This window comes from Castor canadensis, chromosome 3 (assembly GCF_047511655.1).
Source record: "Castor canadensis chromosome 3, mCasCan1.hap1v2, whole genome shotgun sequence".
NCBI classification, from domain to species: Eukaryota; Metazoa; Chordata; class Mammalia; order Rodentia; family Castoridae; genus Castor; species Castor canadensis.
Window position 1 is genome coordinate 86472978 of NC_133388.1, and position 12368 is coordinate 86485345.

The following is a 12368-nucleotide window of genomic DNA, read 5'->3' on the forward strand; positions in this document are numbered from 1 at the left end:
CCAATAGGTCGAGGGTACGGGGAGGTACCATTCAAAGCACTCTGGTCCCTGGGACGTCTTCCCTGTTTCACGCGCCCAATAGGGGACCCCGGCTGAGGCCCGCGCAGCCAATGGCGAACTTCAACCGAGACCCACGCAGCCAATGGCCGGCCCAGTGCGTTGCGCAGGGCCCGTCCGCCTGCTCCCACCAATCAAGACTCGGGCCACCTTGGCACCGCCCCTGGGCGCCCACCCCACCCATCCACCCCGCCTCCAACTCGCTGGAGCTGGGAGGGCTGGGCTAGACCGGCGGGCTCTCGGGGGCGGGGCGGGAGCAGTCCGGGTCCAGGCCCTCGGCGCGGGTGGGCTTGGAGCAGGCCGCACCCTGCAGCAGTCCCACTCCCACCTGGAGGCCCCTGCCCTCTTCCCCCTTTTCCCCACCCCGGCCCATGGTGCGAGGCTGGGAGCAGCCGCCCTGGCCCGACCGCGGTGAGTGACCCCCAGACCCTTGCACTTCCCCTCAGCCAGTGTACGATCTCCGACCTGCAGAACCCCATCCTCGGCGGTGGGGAGGAAAATACTAGGTTCGAAGTCGTCCAGTTTTCTTCCTTCCCTCCGCTGGGCTCTTCGATTCCCTGCTGTTACTGGGGGAGGTGAGGGGGATGTGCAGGGAGGAGGGAAAGGCTGGGTTGGGACGCCCTTGGCGAGGGGAGGATTGAGATTCGCCTGCCTCCTGGGGCTCACCGCTCCAAGTGGAGCAACTTTTTGTTCTCTGACCCAGTTCAGAGCCTTGGACTGCCTGTGAAATGGAGGATAGGAGAAACAATTCCTTCCCAGGCCTCTCCCCCGTCCCCATGACTACCTCCTGGCGACCTCAACACGAGTACAGAACCGGACCTTACTTTTGGGGAGCAGTGGCCTTTGGGAATGGAAGGTTTAGGAGAAGCTGCCCCTTTGGCGCTTGTGCCCAGCCATAGCCAGGAAAGCCAACCAGGAAACTGAGAGCCCGAGTCCTCAGAGGCTCCTGGTGTTGCGTCCTAATCTGAGACTTCTAAACCGAAAGACGACTTAACCTGGGACCCGTTTGCTAATGTGGGCCCAGATCAGACCTTTTTTATCCTGTGAACCTCCTCACCGTACATTTGAAGTTCTTTAATATGATTAGGATAGGTAGACAGCAGTAATTGAAAAAGTCAAAGTTGGAAATTTTTTAAATTATTTTTAAAAAATAATTATAATAATTAAAAGTACATTCATTTCACCAATCTTTTGGTGTAGTGTTGAGACTTTCTTTGTATATAAGTACCGGAGTTCTTAATTGCCTTTCTAATAGTAACTACACAAGGAGTTTCAAACTTGGCTGTACCCTGGAAACTTAAAAGCTATGGATATCTGGGCCTCAGTCCAGACTAATTAAATCAGAATGAGGAGGAAGGTGGCCTTTTAACTTTCTCAGGTAAATCTAGTGTGTCACTCTAGATGAGAGCCACTCACACTTTTCATCATCAATGATTCCAGTTTTGGTGAGAGTGAAGGTGAGATAGGACATTTGAAGAAATCTAAGTGCAGTACTTTTGAGATTTTTAAGTCTCACCCCCCATCTTTTTCAGTTGTCTTCCTCATTCCTAACTCACCAGTTTTTAAATGTATATTCTCCTTTACACTATGTCTCTACAAAAGATTTAACTGAAGCGGGTTTTTTTTGTTTGTTTTTTTTTCTTTTCAGTATGAGGTTTGAACTCAAGGCCTCATGCTTTCTAGGCAGGCACTCTACCACTTGAACCACTCTGCCTACCACAGTGGTTTCTTTTTTGTTAGTTTTTGTTTTGAGACTGGGTCTCACTAGATAGCCCAGACTGGCCTCAGCCTCCTGGGTTGACTTTAGTTTTCATAGGAGCAGCTTTTAATGTATTTTTTCATAGACTTTATGTGATGTTTAACTACGTTATTGTATAAATACAGAAAAAACATGGGCATAAGCAATTTTGGGATCACACAAAACTGTTCCACACACAGACAACTGAATGAAGCCAATGATCTTGGTGCACTAGAGTGTATCCCACCCACTAACCAGGCTCCTGACCCAGTTGAGCACCCTTCCCATTCTCTAACTGATAACACGAATACCCGGTCCCTTCTAGACTTCATTGAATTATCTTGAGTCTTCTACATTTCAGTTAAATCAAGCTTCTTGTTCATCTTTAAGCAATTACCACCAGTGCTTTTCTTTTTCTTTGGTGGTGGTGGTGGTTTCTGGGGATTGAACCCAGAACCCGGCGCGGGCTGAGCATACACTCTGTTATCACTGAGCTATATTGCCAGCCCCACTACCACTGCTTTTATTAAGTTGGGAAGACAAAGCAATCAGTAGACTTCTTTGCAATCAGTGGACTGCCAGAGTGTGTGAATATTATTAGTCATAATTTTTTTTTAATTCTTAGTCATACTTTCTTAGTGTCTATAACTTTATCTGATGTTCAAAGAGGTTAATGGTCCAAGTTAAAGCATCTAACTTAAATATCATGAAAAGTCCTTAAAGCCCTTAATGAGGTACCACCAAAACACATCAGGCAGTACCTTAGATCTTCTTTGAATAAAGATTTAGGGAATTCAGCAGAATCATATCTAATGTCTCATATTAACTGTTTGCTACTTTAGTCATAAATCTAGGTTCAACTGGGAAGTTCCAGAGTCCTTTTTTTCCTAGGCCTATGTTGAATACCAAAATTGGACCAATATGGACCAGAGGTATGTCTCAAATGGTAGAGTACCTGCTTTTCAAGCACCTGTTAGCAAGTGTGAAACCCTTAGTTCAAGCTCCAGTGTCAGCAAAAACCAAAATAACTTGGAAGTTTAAGACATCTTGTTCTTTGTTTGCTATCTGCCCTGGGATGCTGAAAGGACAAGGAGAAAGCTATATTTTCTTTTTTGAAAAGCAGGTGCTCTACTGCTTGATGGCCCCTTGCAGTCCATTATTCCTCTGGTTGTTTTAGAGATGGAATCTCTAGAACTATTTGCCTTAGGGCTGGCAAAATGGCTCAAGTGGTAGAGCACCTATTCAAACCCCAGTACCACACACACACACACACACACACACACACACAAAGAAAAAGAATTATCACAAATAGAACTATTTGCCTGTCTGGCCTCAAACGTCCATCCTTCCGATCTCAGCTTCCCAAGTAAGACACTGGTGTCCAGCTTGACTATACTTTTTATTAGTGACTGAGTAGCAGAGGGCATATCTGGTATATTTAATAAGAATACAAATACAATAGTTATTCATAATAGGTGTTCACCATCATCATCTCTGCCCTAGGAGAATGTTGATTCTCTTTCTCTACCTAGCTCACAATAGAGACACAAGAACACAGACATCGTGTAGTGTCTAACTTGAGGCTTTGATTACTACTTGTTATAATTCTTATGAGCCACTTTTTGGCTGTAGTTTTCTCCTATTCAAAGCCAGGTTCTTCTAGAGAAGTACCAGCTAGATAGCTGTGCCTTAATTTCAGCTACCATTCTATTTTAGGAATTCTTCCATAGCCTGTGTTTTGTGTAAATGAAAGCCAGATATATACAGTACACCAAGATAAATTATTTATATTATCGTACATTACATTGAAATATCAAGTCATGTTATAAGAATCTGAAGGACATCAAACCACATGAATAAAAAGCAAGATACTTCTTATAGGCTTGTAGCTCTGTCTACCTCATATTCTCATCTGTCAGTCCTTGTCTCCCTACTCGACTGGACTGCTTTATTCCTTATACTACATTTTCTTCATGTCTAAAATGTGAATTGTGTGTCCTTATGGAAAAAGATACAGAAAGGTCAAGTAGATGTTAAATGTTATTATCATATTTCTCCAGCTTGGATTTGGTGATATTCCTGGGACTGGGGGCACAATTTCTAAGTGGCAGTGTAATCCCATGCCACAAGGCAATGTTGGGATGAACCTGGGAGGGGAAAGGTAGAGCTAGCGCATGGGCAATTCGTGTGGCAATTAAAAAGGATCCACACTGGCTACCGGTGGCTCACACCTATAATCCTGGCTATTCAGGAGGCAGAGATCAAGAGGATCATGGTTTGAGGCCAGCTCCAGGCAAATAGTTCAAGAGACCCTATCTTGAAAATACCCAATATGGAGCAACCTGCTTGGGACCACTCCTGTCTCATGTGAGGGTTCTGTTCTTTCTCTTAATAAACTTCTTGAAAAAAATAAATTAAAAAAACCCCAAAAACAAAAAACCCAATACCAAAAAGGCTGGCAGTGTGGCTCAGGCAGTAGGGCACCTCCCTAGCAAGTGTCAAGTGTGAGGTCCTGAGTTCAAACCCCAGTACTGCCAAAATAAATAAACAAAAGAAAAAGAGAATCCAAATTATGGAAGCAATTATCCTAGGTTGTGGATTTCTAACTTTTATTTTTTATTTTTTTGAAACAGGGTCTCTGTATGTAGCCCACATAGCCCAGGGTGGCTCAAATTTGAGATCTCCTACCTCAGCGTCCTAAGTGCTGGGATTACAGGCATATACCATCACATCCAGTTCACACTTTTTTAAAGCAGCCAAATCCATTCTGAAATTGTATGTAAACCCAAATATAAAATTTATAAAATTCTTAGGGGCTTGGGATGCAGCTTAGTGGTAAGAGTATTTGCCTAGCATGTGCAAGGACCTGGGTTCTGTTCCAGCACTGCAAAAAACAAATAAAAAATCATAAATGTCCCAGTTTCTTTTTCTTCTTCTTTTTTTTTTTCAGTACTGGGGTTTAAACTCAGGGCCTTCACTGTGAGCCACTGCACCAGCCCTTTTTTGTGATGGGCTTTTTTGAAATAGGGTCCCCTGAACTATTTGCCCAGGCTGGCTTCAAACAGTGATCCTCCTGATCTCTGCCTCCTGAGTAGCTAGGATTACAGGCGTGAGCCATCGGTGCTGGCTCCAGCTCCGGTTTCTTTTCCTGTTAGCTAGGTTGAATAAACATGATTTTAAAGAACTCTATCTTTGCCCCATTTCCCCCCACTGTCTTAAGAGCATTACTATATGCCAGAATCATCCATGAAGCTGAAGTCATGATAAAAGCCAGTTATGAATTGAGCCTTTACTTTGTTCTAAGTGTAATATCAAGGGCAGTTTTTCATTTAGTCATAAACCTGCTGGTGGGTACTTTTTTCCTAAGAAGAAACTAAAGCTTAGAGAAGTTAAATAACTTGTCCAAGGACAAACAGCATTCTAAAAAGAGTAGCGCTGCAATAGATTTCAAACCTGCCACACCCCAAACTTCCATCTCCTACAGCTGCTTTACCCAGACTGCATATTGCCTAGCACATAGTGACTCACGTCTGTCATCCCAGCTACTCGGGAGGTTAGGAGGACCTCAAGTTGGAGGCCAGCCATGGCAAAGTTAGGGAGACTCTATGTCAGAAAAAAAATACAAACAAAAGAGCTGTGAGAGTAGCTTCAGGTGGTAGAGCACATGCAAAAAAGAAAATTCATTTATATATGTATATATATATAGAGAGAGAAAGCACACATTCAGCACTCTTCATTTTTTACACATGAGGAAACAGGTACTTATAATTCAGTAACTTTTACCCAGTTTGACATAGCTAACTGGTAAGTAGCAGAGCTGGGATTTGAACTCAAGGTTGGTCTTACTCATATTTCTGGGGCTAGGGGTGTAGCTCAGTGGTCGAGTGTATGCTTATCTTGCGTGATGTCCTGGGTTAAATCCTCAGCCCACAAAAAAATTTCTATCTCCCATGTTTGCCATGCTGCTTCCATTTACCCCCATAAGGTACCCTTCAAACTATTCCTTTAAGATCTGCTTTTAGGATCAGTTTTTTAGATTCATTTGTTAAAAGGAATGGTAACAAGCACTAAAATGCTTCTAAATTTAAAAAATCATACAAAAATCCCTAGGGCTGGAGGTACTTTGAGTGGTACTTGGCCTAGCATGCAAATGCCCTAGGTTCCATCCCCAACAGTAAAAAATAAAATTTTTAAATAAGAGAAAAAAAGGCTAAAAAATAAAATCCTTGGTATTACATTGCTCTTACTTTATGGACTTTGGATTTATTTTCTCAGTTCATCAGGTAGCATTTGCATAGGAATTCTGTCCTAACCTTAACAGATCATAAGCAATATTTAAACACTGATGAGATTTCCCAAAGCATAAAAGGATCTCTAAAGCTTGTATATAGAGACCTGAGTTAAAATTGTTAACAAGAATATTCTGGGAAATAATTTGAGCAGATACTTCAGGAATGAAGCAGAGTTGGGGGCCACCCCTACTGTCCCCACACCTATAACCCTGGGAGGAGTGCTGCCCCTGGGCAGCTTGCAGGAGCTGGGTACAGTTTATAATGAGCCTGTCTACCTGGTTTTAAGGAGAAAGCTTGAATCTTAAGAGAGGAGGCCTTTTGCCCAGTGCGGAGGGGGTTGTTTATGTAGAGGGAGCTTTCTGGGCTCCCTGGAGAGAGGATAAACTGTTGTAGAGACAAAGGCTTGGAGAGGGATAGCGTTTTTTTAAAGGCTGACTTGGGAGAGGAAACATTCTGTCTTCAAGACCTAAACCCACAGGGAGTGAGCCGTATTTACGTATCGCTCATCCTACTTGGATAAATAAATAAATAAATAAACAAACAAACCTGTCTGGTTTGAGTTTTTTTTTTTTTTTTTTATAGTTTTTGTCTTCTTTATTACATTATGAAATTCTCCAGTTTCTTAGGGTACTGGGAAGATACTTTTTTTTTTATTCATATGTGCATACAATGCTTGGGTCATTTCTCCCCCCTGCCCCCACCCCCCCTCCCCCTCACCCCCTGGATACCCAGCAGAAACTATTTTGCCCTTATCTCTAATTTTGTTGAAGAGAGAGTATAAGCAATAATAGGAAGGAACAAGAGTTTTTGCTAATTGAGATAAGGATAGCCAAACAGGGAGTTGACTCACATTAATTTCCTGTGCATGGGTGTTACCTTTTAGGTTAGTTCTTTTTTTTTTTTTTTTTTTTTTTTTCATTTTTCTTTTATTATTCATATGTGCATACAAGGCTTGGTTCATTTCTCCCCCCTGCCCCCACCCCCTCCCGCTCCCCCCTCTCAATACCCAGCAGAAACTATTTTGCCCTTATCTCTAATTTTGTTGTAGAGAGAGTATAAGCAATAATAGGAAGGAACAAGGGGTTTTGCTGGTTGAGATAAGGATAGCTATACAGGGCATTGACTCACATTGATTTCCTGTGCGTGGGTGTTACCTTCTAGGTTAATTCTTTTTGATCTAACCTTTTCTCTAGTTCCTGGTCCCCTTTTCCTATTGGCCTCAGTTGCTTTAAGGTATCTGCTTTAGTTTCTCTGTGTTAAGGGCAACAAATGCTAGCTAGTTTTTTAGGTGTCTTACCTATCCTCATAACTCCCTTGTGTGCTCTCGCTTTATCATGTGATCAAAGTCCAATCAATCCCCTTGTTGTGTTTGCCCTTCATCTGATGTCCACATATGAGGGAGAACATACGATTTTTGGTCTTTTGAGCCAGGCTAACCTCACTCAGAATGATGTTCTCCAATTCCATCCATTTACCAGCGAATGATAACATTTTGGTTTGAGTTTTTAAAGCTTGAAGGTACTATCATTCTCCTCCTTCCAATTCTCTGTCACCAAAAAGTGAAAAAAAAAAAAAAGAAGAAGGCTGGGGGTTGGGCAGAGCACAGTGCTGTTTTACCCTCTGGAAAGTCTTTTTTTTTTTTTTTTTGGTGGGACTAGGGTTTGAATTCAGGGCTTCACACTTGCAAAGCAGGTGCTCTACAGCCTGAGCCACACCTCCAGTCCATTTTGCTATTGTTATTTTGGAGATAGGTCTCAGGATCTACTAGCCCAAACCGGCTTTAACAGTAATCCTCCCAATCTTAGCCTTCCAAGTAGTCAGGATTACAAGAGTGAGCCACCCGCACCCAGCTATTGGTTGTTTTTCTATCTCCACATTCTAGAGATTATCATAAATTGTTAGTGCCAAAGAGTAATAATTCTGAGATTAGGGCTCCTCTTGTTTTTGTAGTTGAGTCTTCATTTGGTGATTCCTGTTCCATGAACTTAGGAGGGTGAAAGTTGAGGGAGAGCTTCCAGAGCAAGTTTGAATTGGAAAGACAATGGCTTTTTTTTAAAGACAAAGGCTTTATAAGGATAACTTTTCCTTAATCTCTAAAGACAGGTTTTTGTCTTGATGACAATACTAAACATGTGACTTGAAATAATTTTGATCCCAAACTTCTATGGACTTTGGATTTTTCATAAAAAACCTGAAAATTGTAGCTGCCTCTGATGATCTCAAGGTTATGAAAATTAAATGAGAAATTGTGGAAGCACTTTAAAACAACACATGATACAAATAGTTTGGTATCCAACAGTTTGGTAGAAATTGAGCCATGTAGGGCTGGGAATGTGGCTCAAGAAGTATGGGTATGGCCCTGCCTATCAAGCATGAGGTCCTAAGTTCAAACCCCGGTACTGCCAATAAATAAATAATGTGCCAAAAAAAAAGAAGCCTCAGTGATTTAGCTGTTTCTGTTCTTATTACAGCTATCTCTGAAGGACACAAATCAGAGCACACCATGCCTCCTAATAAAGAGGCCAGCAGTCTTAACAGCTCAGCAGCAGGGCTCATCTGCCTGCCTCCAATCTCTGAGGAGCTACAGCTTGTGTGGACCCAAGCAGCCCAGACCAGCGAGCTGGATGGCAATGAACACCTGCTACAAACCTTTAGCTACTTTCCCTATCCTAGCCTAGCAGATATTGCCCTTCTCTGTCTACGTTATGGGCTGCAGATGGAGAAAGTCAAGACTTGGTTTATGGCCCAGCGCCTCCGCTGTGGCATTAGCTGGTCATCTGAAGAAATAGAAGAGACTCGAGCTCGGGTGGTCTACCATCGGGACCAACTCCATTTCAAATCACTTCTCTCTTTTACTCATCATGCAGGGCGACCCCCAGAGGAGGTGGCCCCATCTCCATTGCCACCACCAGGACAAGTTGGTCTTGGAATAGGTCCTTTGATTCTCAGTGAACCCACCCAGATAAAAGGATTGAAGGTAGAGCCTGAGGAGTCCTCTCAGATACCACCTCTGCCACTCAGTCTCCGGAAAGCAAAGGAGCCCCCGATGACACCTGGCAGTGGAGTGTCCCCACACCAATCTCTTCACAACAGTGGCCTCTCTAAGGAGCAGACAGGCAGGGGTCATGACCAGTCACATGGCGTAAATACTGCTTCCTGGAACCACTCCACAGCTGTCAACCAGCCACATGCTCAGAACAAGCCCCCACGAATCTCATTACCTGTCAGTAGTTGTAAGGAGGAGTCAGCATCTAGTATGACTCCTTCTTCTTCCGCTACCTCCTCTTCTTTCCAGGTACTAGCTAATGGAGCTACTGCCACCTCTAAACTTCAGCCACTGGGCTGCATCCCACAGTCGCTCTCACCCAGTGAACAGGCATTACCCCCACATCTGGAGCCAGCCTGGCCCAAAGGGCTACGGCATAATTCAGTATCAGGTAGAGTTGGCTCCACAGAATACCTATCCCCAGATATGCAACGCCAGCGAAAGACTAAGCGCAAAACCAAAGAACAGCTGGCTATCCTCAAATCCTTTTTTCTACAGTGCCAATGGGCACGACGAGAAGATTACCATAAATTGGAACAGATCACTGGTTTACCTCGGCCTGAAATCATTCAGTGGTTTGGTGACACACGCTATGCCTTAAAGCATGGGCAACTAAAATGGTTTCGGGACAATGTAGTACCTGGTGCCCCTAGTTTCCAAGACCCAGCAATTCCCACACCACCATCAACACGTTCCTTGAAAGAATGGGCTGAGACACCACCTCTGCCAACCCCTCCACCCCCACCAGATATACGACCCTTGGAGAGGTACTGGGCAGCCCACCAACAGCTACAGGAAGCTGATATCCTTAAACTGAGTCAGGCATCAAGGCTTAGCACACAGCAAGTACTGGACTGGTTTGATTCTCGACTACCTGAGCCAGCTGAGGTGGTAGTTTGTCTAGATGAAGAGGAAGAGGAGGAGGAAGAAGAACTGCCAGAAGATGGTGAGGAAGAAGAAGAAGAGGAAGAAGAAGATGATGAGGAGGATGATGACGTGATCATACAGGACTGAATGGGGAGGGGGCTAAGGAAAGAAGGGGTCTATTACTAAAAGGCGAACCAACTTAGTAACTGTTTAAACAAAGAAGTCACATTTTTAAAAATGAGCTTGTTGCAAAGATCTAAAAAGCTTTATGTTCAGGATGGGCTACCAGGATGTAGTACGTTGAGGATGGAGCGGGGAGGATGACCACGGGACACAGATTAATGTTATTAGACCAGAAGAAATACAGTCCTCTAGCCTCAAAGTAGAAAGTGCTAAGGATCTGGGCAAATGATGGGCCAGGAGATAACTCTTGCTCTCTTCTCTGCTGTTCTTTTCCTTCAGTGTAGCATTGAAGCCAGAACTTGCACCACATCTACTGGAGGCCTGAAAAGGAGGAGAAAAGTATTCTGAGTCAATTGATGATCCAATGCATCCCAATCCCATCATTTCCCCTGGAATATAAGGCTACCTGTACCCCTTCTTTTCTGTCTGAGTACAAGTCCAAGCATAATAATGCAGTTAAGATTCTCATTATGTCCCAGTCTTGTCACAAGTATTTCCTCTTCCTCACACTAATTTGATGTTCCATGTCTCACCTGCTACATCCCTGAACCATACGCGCAGCAGAATGTTCTCGTTTCTGACACTGGGACCACTTCTACCTTATTGCTATGAAATCTCTTCTTGTTCATTGTTTGTCTCAGGGTAAATTTTCTCCACAGAGTTTGTGTTAATAATTGAGTGGTGAATATTTAGTCTGGGTATTTATTGGAGGGGGAGTTGGGGAAGATGTCCTTTAAAAGTAGAATTATGTTACAGAGTGATGGAGGAGAAGGAATGGTTTCTCCTGGTCACAGGGTGGAAGAGATAGTTCCAGGTTTGGTTTTACAAACCTGACACTACTTTGTGTCCAGCTTGACAGAGATTGATTTTTTTTTATTGTTTGCTATTGGTTCCATTTGTGTCCAGAAAAGAGACGTTTCCCTCTTTATAAGATCTGTCTTGGGAACAGAGGGACCATGGTCTTCAATTTAATTACTTTATTGGTACTTTAGAATGATTTTCATCAGTTGGGATCACATATAAAGCAAGTAGATATCAATGGGGGGTTAGTCATCTAAAAGAGTGGAAGTCCCCAATTGGTAGAATAATAAAAGGGCAAAATTAAAACTTTTTCTCTCTTTTCCACTTTGGTACTCTAATGGTTTAGGGATCAATGGAACCAAGTCCATCCACATTTCTGATTTAGAGGCTGGAGTGTAAGTGGACATTGCCTAGCACATGCAATGTCCTGAGTTCAATCTCTATCACCACTTTTTTAAAAATTCTGACTTACTATATTATTTGAAGGGGTGTGGCTTACTGAGGTAAATTAAAAGCACATTATTTCTCAGGAGTCAGGTGACAGTGATTAACATCTCTGAGACTTCAGCAGTGATGGAGATACAACAGGCTTGGAGGTAATGCCACTTGCTCATAGCACCATTCTAGAGCTTGTGATTAGCAACAGAATTGAAATCATCTATACACTTTAATAAGCTGAAAACCTGTGTCCAACTATTGTTTTGACAAAAGAAAATCAACCTTTAATAGTAACTAAGCATAGAGGAAACAATACGCAAACAGGAAAAATATAATCAGGTTAAGGAACAGAGTTGTTGCTTGTTAATAGTGGCAACAGGACTACATCCAAAGCTAAAAAATCAAGAAAGGAAACAAGTGGGCTGGTGGAGTGGCTCAAATGTTAAGAGTGCCTGCTTAGCAAGCATGCAGTACTGAGTTCAAACCTCAGTACCGCCAAAAACAAGTTGATAAGTATATTATCCAATCTCCCAACCCCAAGCATGCTACCAAGAATTAGTTCTACAAACTTAGTTTCAAACTGTAAGAAATGAAAGGAGTTACATGTCTTCTGGGGGATAATCTTCCTGAAGCCTTATATAAAACCTGACCACTTTCCTGGGAGGTAATATGAGACAAAGATCAAGAAGGAAATAAGGTACAAAATGAAACCAGGAAACCAAGTAGGGGTATATTTTCCAAAGCCATGTCCCCTAATGGCTACTGTCCGTCCTTCAGCAGTATATATACATCACACCTGGAAGATGATCTATCTGGAAGTGGTCCATGCTTCTCTCCCCCTGGCTAATCTCATTTGTCTCTGTTGGTAGAGAGTCTGCAGCAGAGAACAAGACAGAGTTGAGTGTTTAGAAAAACAAAAAGGGCTAGTAAGGCCCCCTTGGGACCA

At 43.1% G+C, this 12368-nt stretch overlaps 2 protein-coding genes across 22 annotated transcripts in view; one reads left to right on the forward strand and one right to left on the reverse strand.

Annotated features, from left to right (window-relative positions):
• The first annotated feature begins 296 nt into the window (after window positions 1–296).
• Window positions 297–11290, forward strand: Homez (homeobox and leucine zipper encoding). The gene is made up of 2 exons (XM_074068347.1): window positions 297–468; window positions 8559–11290. Exons 1-2 carry the CDS (start codon window positions 429–431, stop codon window positions 10145–10147), a joined length of 1629 nt encoding a protein of 542 aa, XP_073924448.1. The 5' UTR covers window positions 297–428; the 3' UTR covers window positions 10148–11290.
• Window positions 10244–12368, reverse strand: part of Rnf212b (ring finger protein 212B) — an 87736-nt gene continuing 85611 nt past the window's right edge. For 18 of the 21 annotated variants that reach the window (XM_074068352.1, XM_074068362.1, XM_074068372.1 and 15 more), the window contains one exon: window positions 10244–10504. In XM_074068352.1, coding sequence (XP_073924453.1) covers window positions 10283–10504 — 222 coding nt within the window. In that variant the 3' untranslated portion in view covers window positions 10244–10282. Of the gene's footprint in view, window positions 10505–12218; window positions 12297–12368 lie in introns of all 21 variants that reach the window. The other 3 variants (XM_074068360.1, XM_074068357.1, XM_074068366.1) reach the window with 2 other exon arrangements.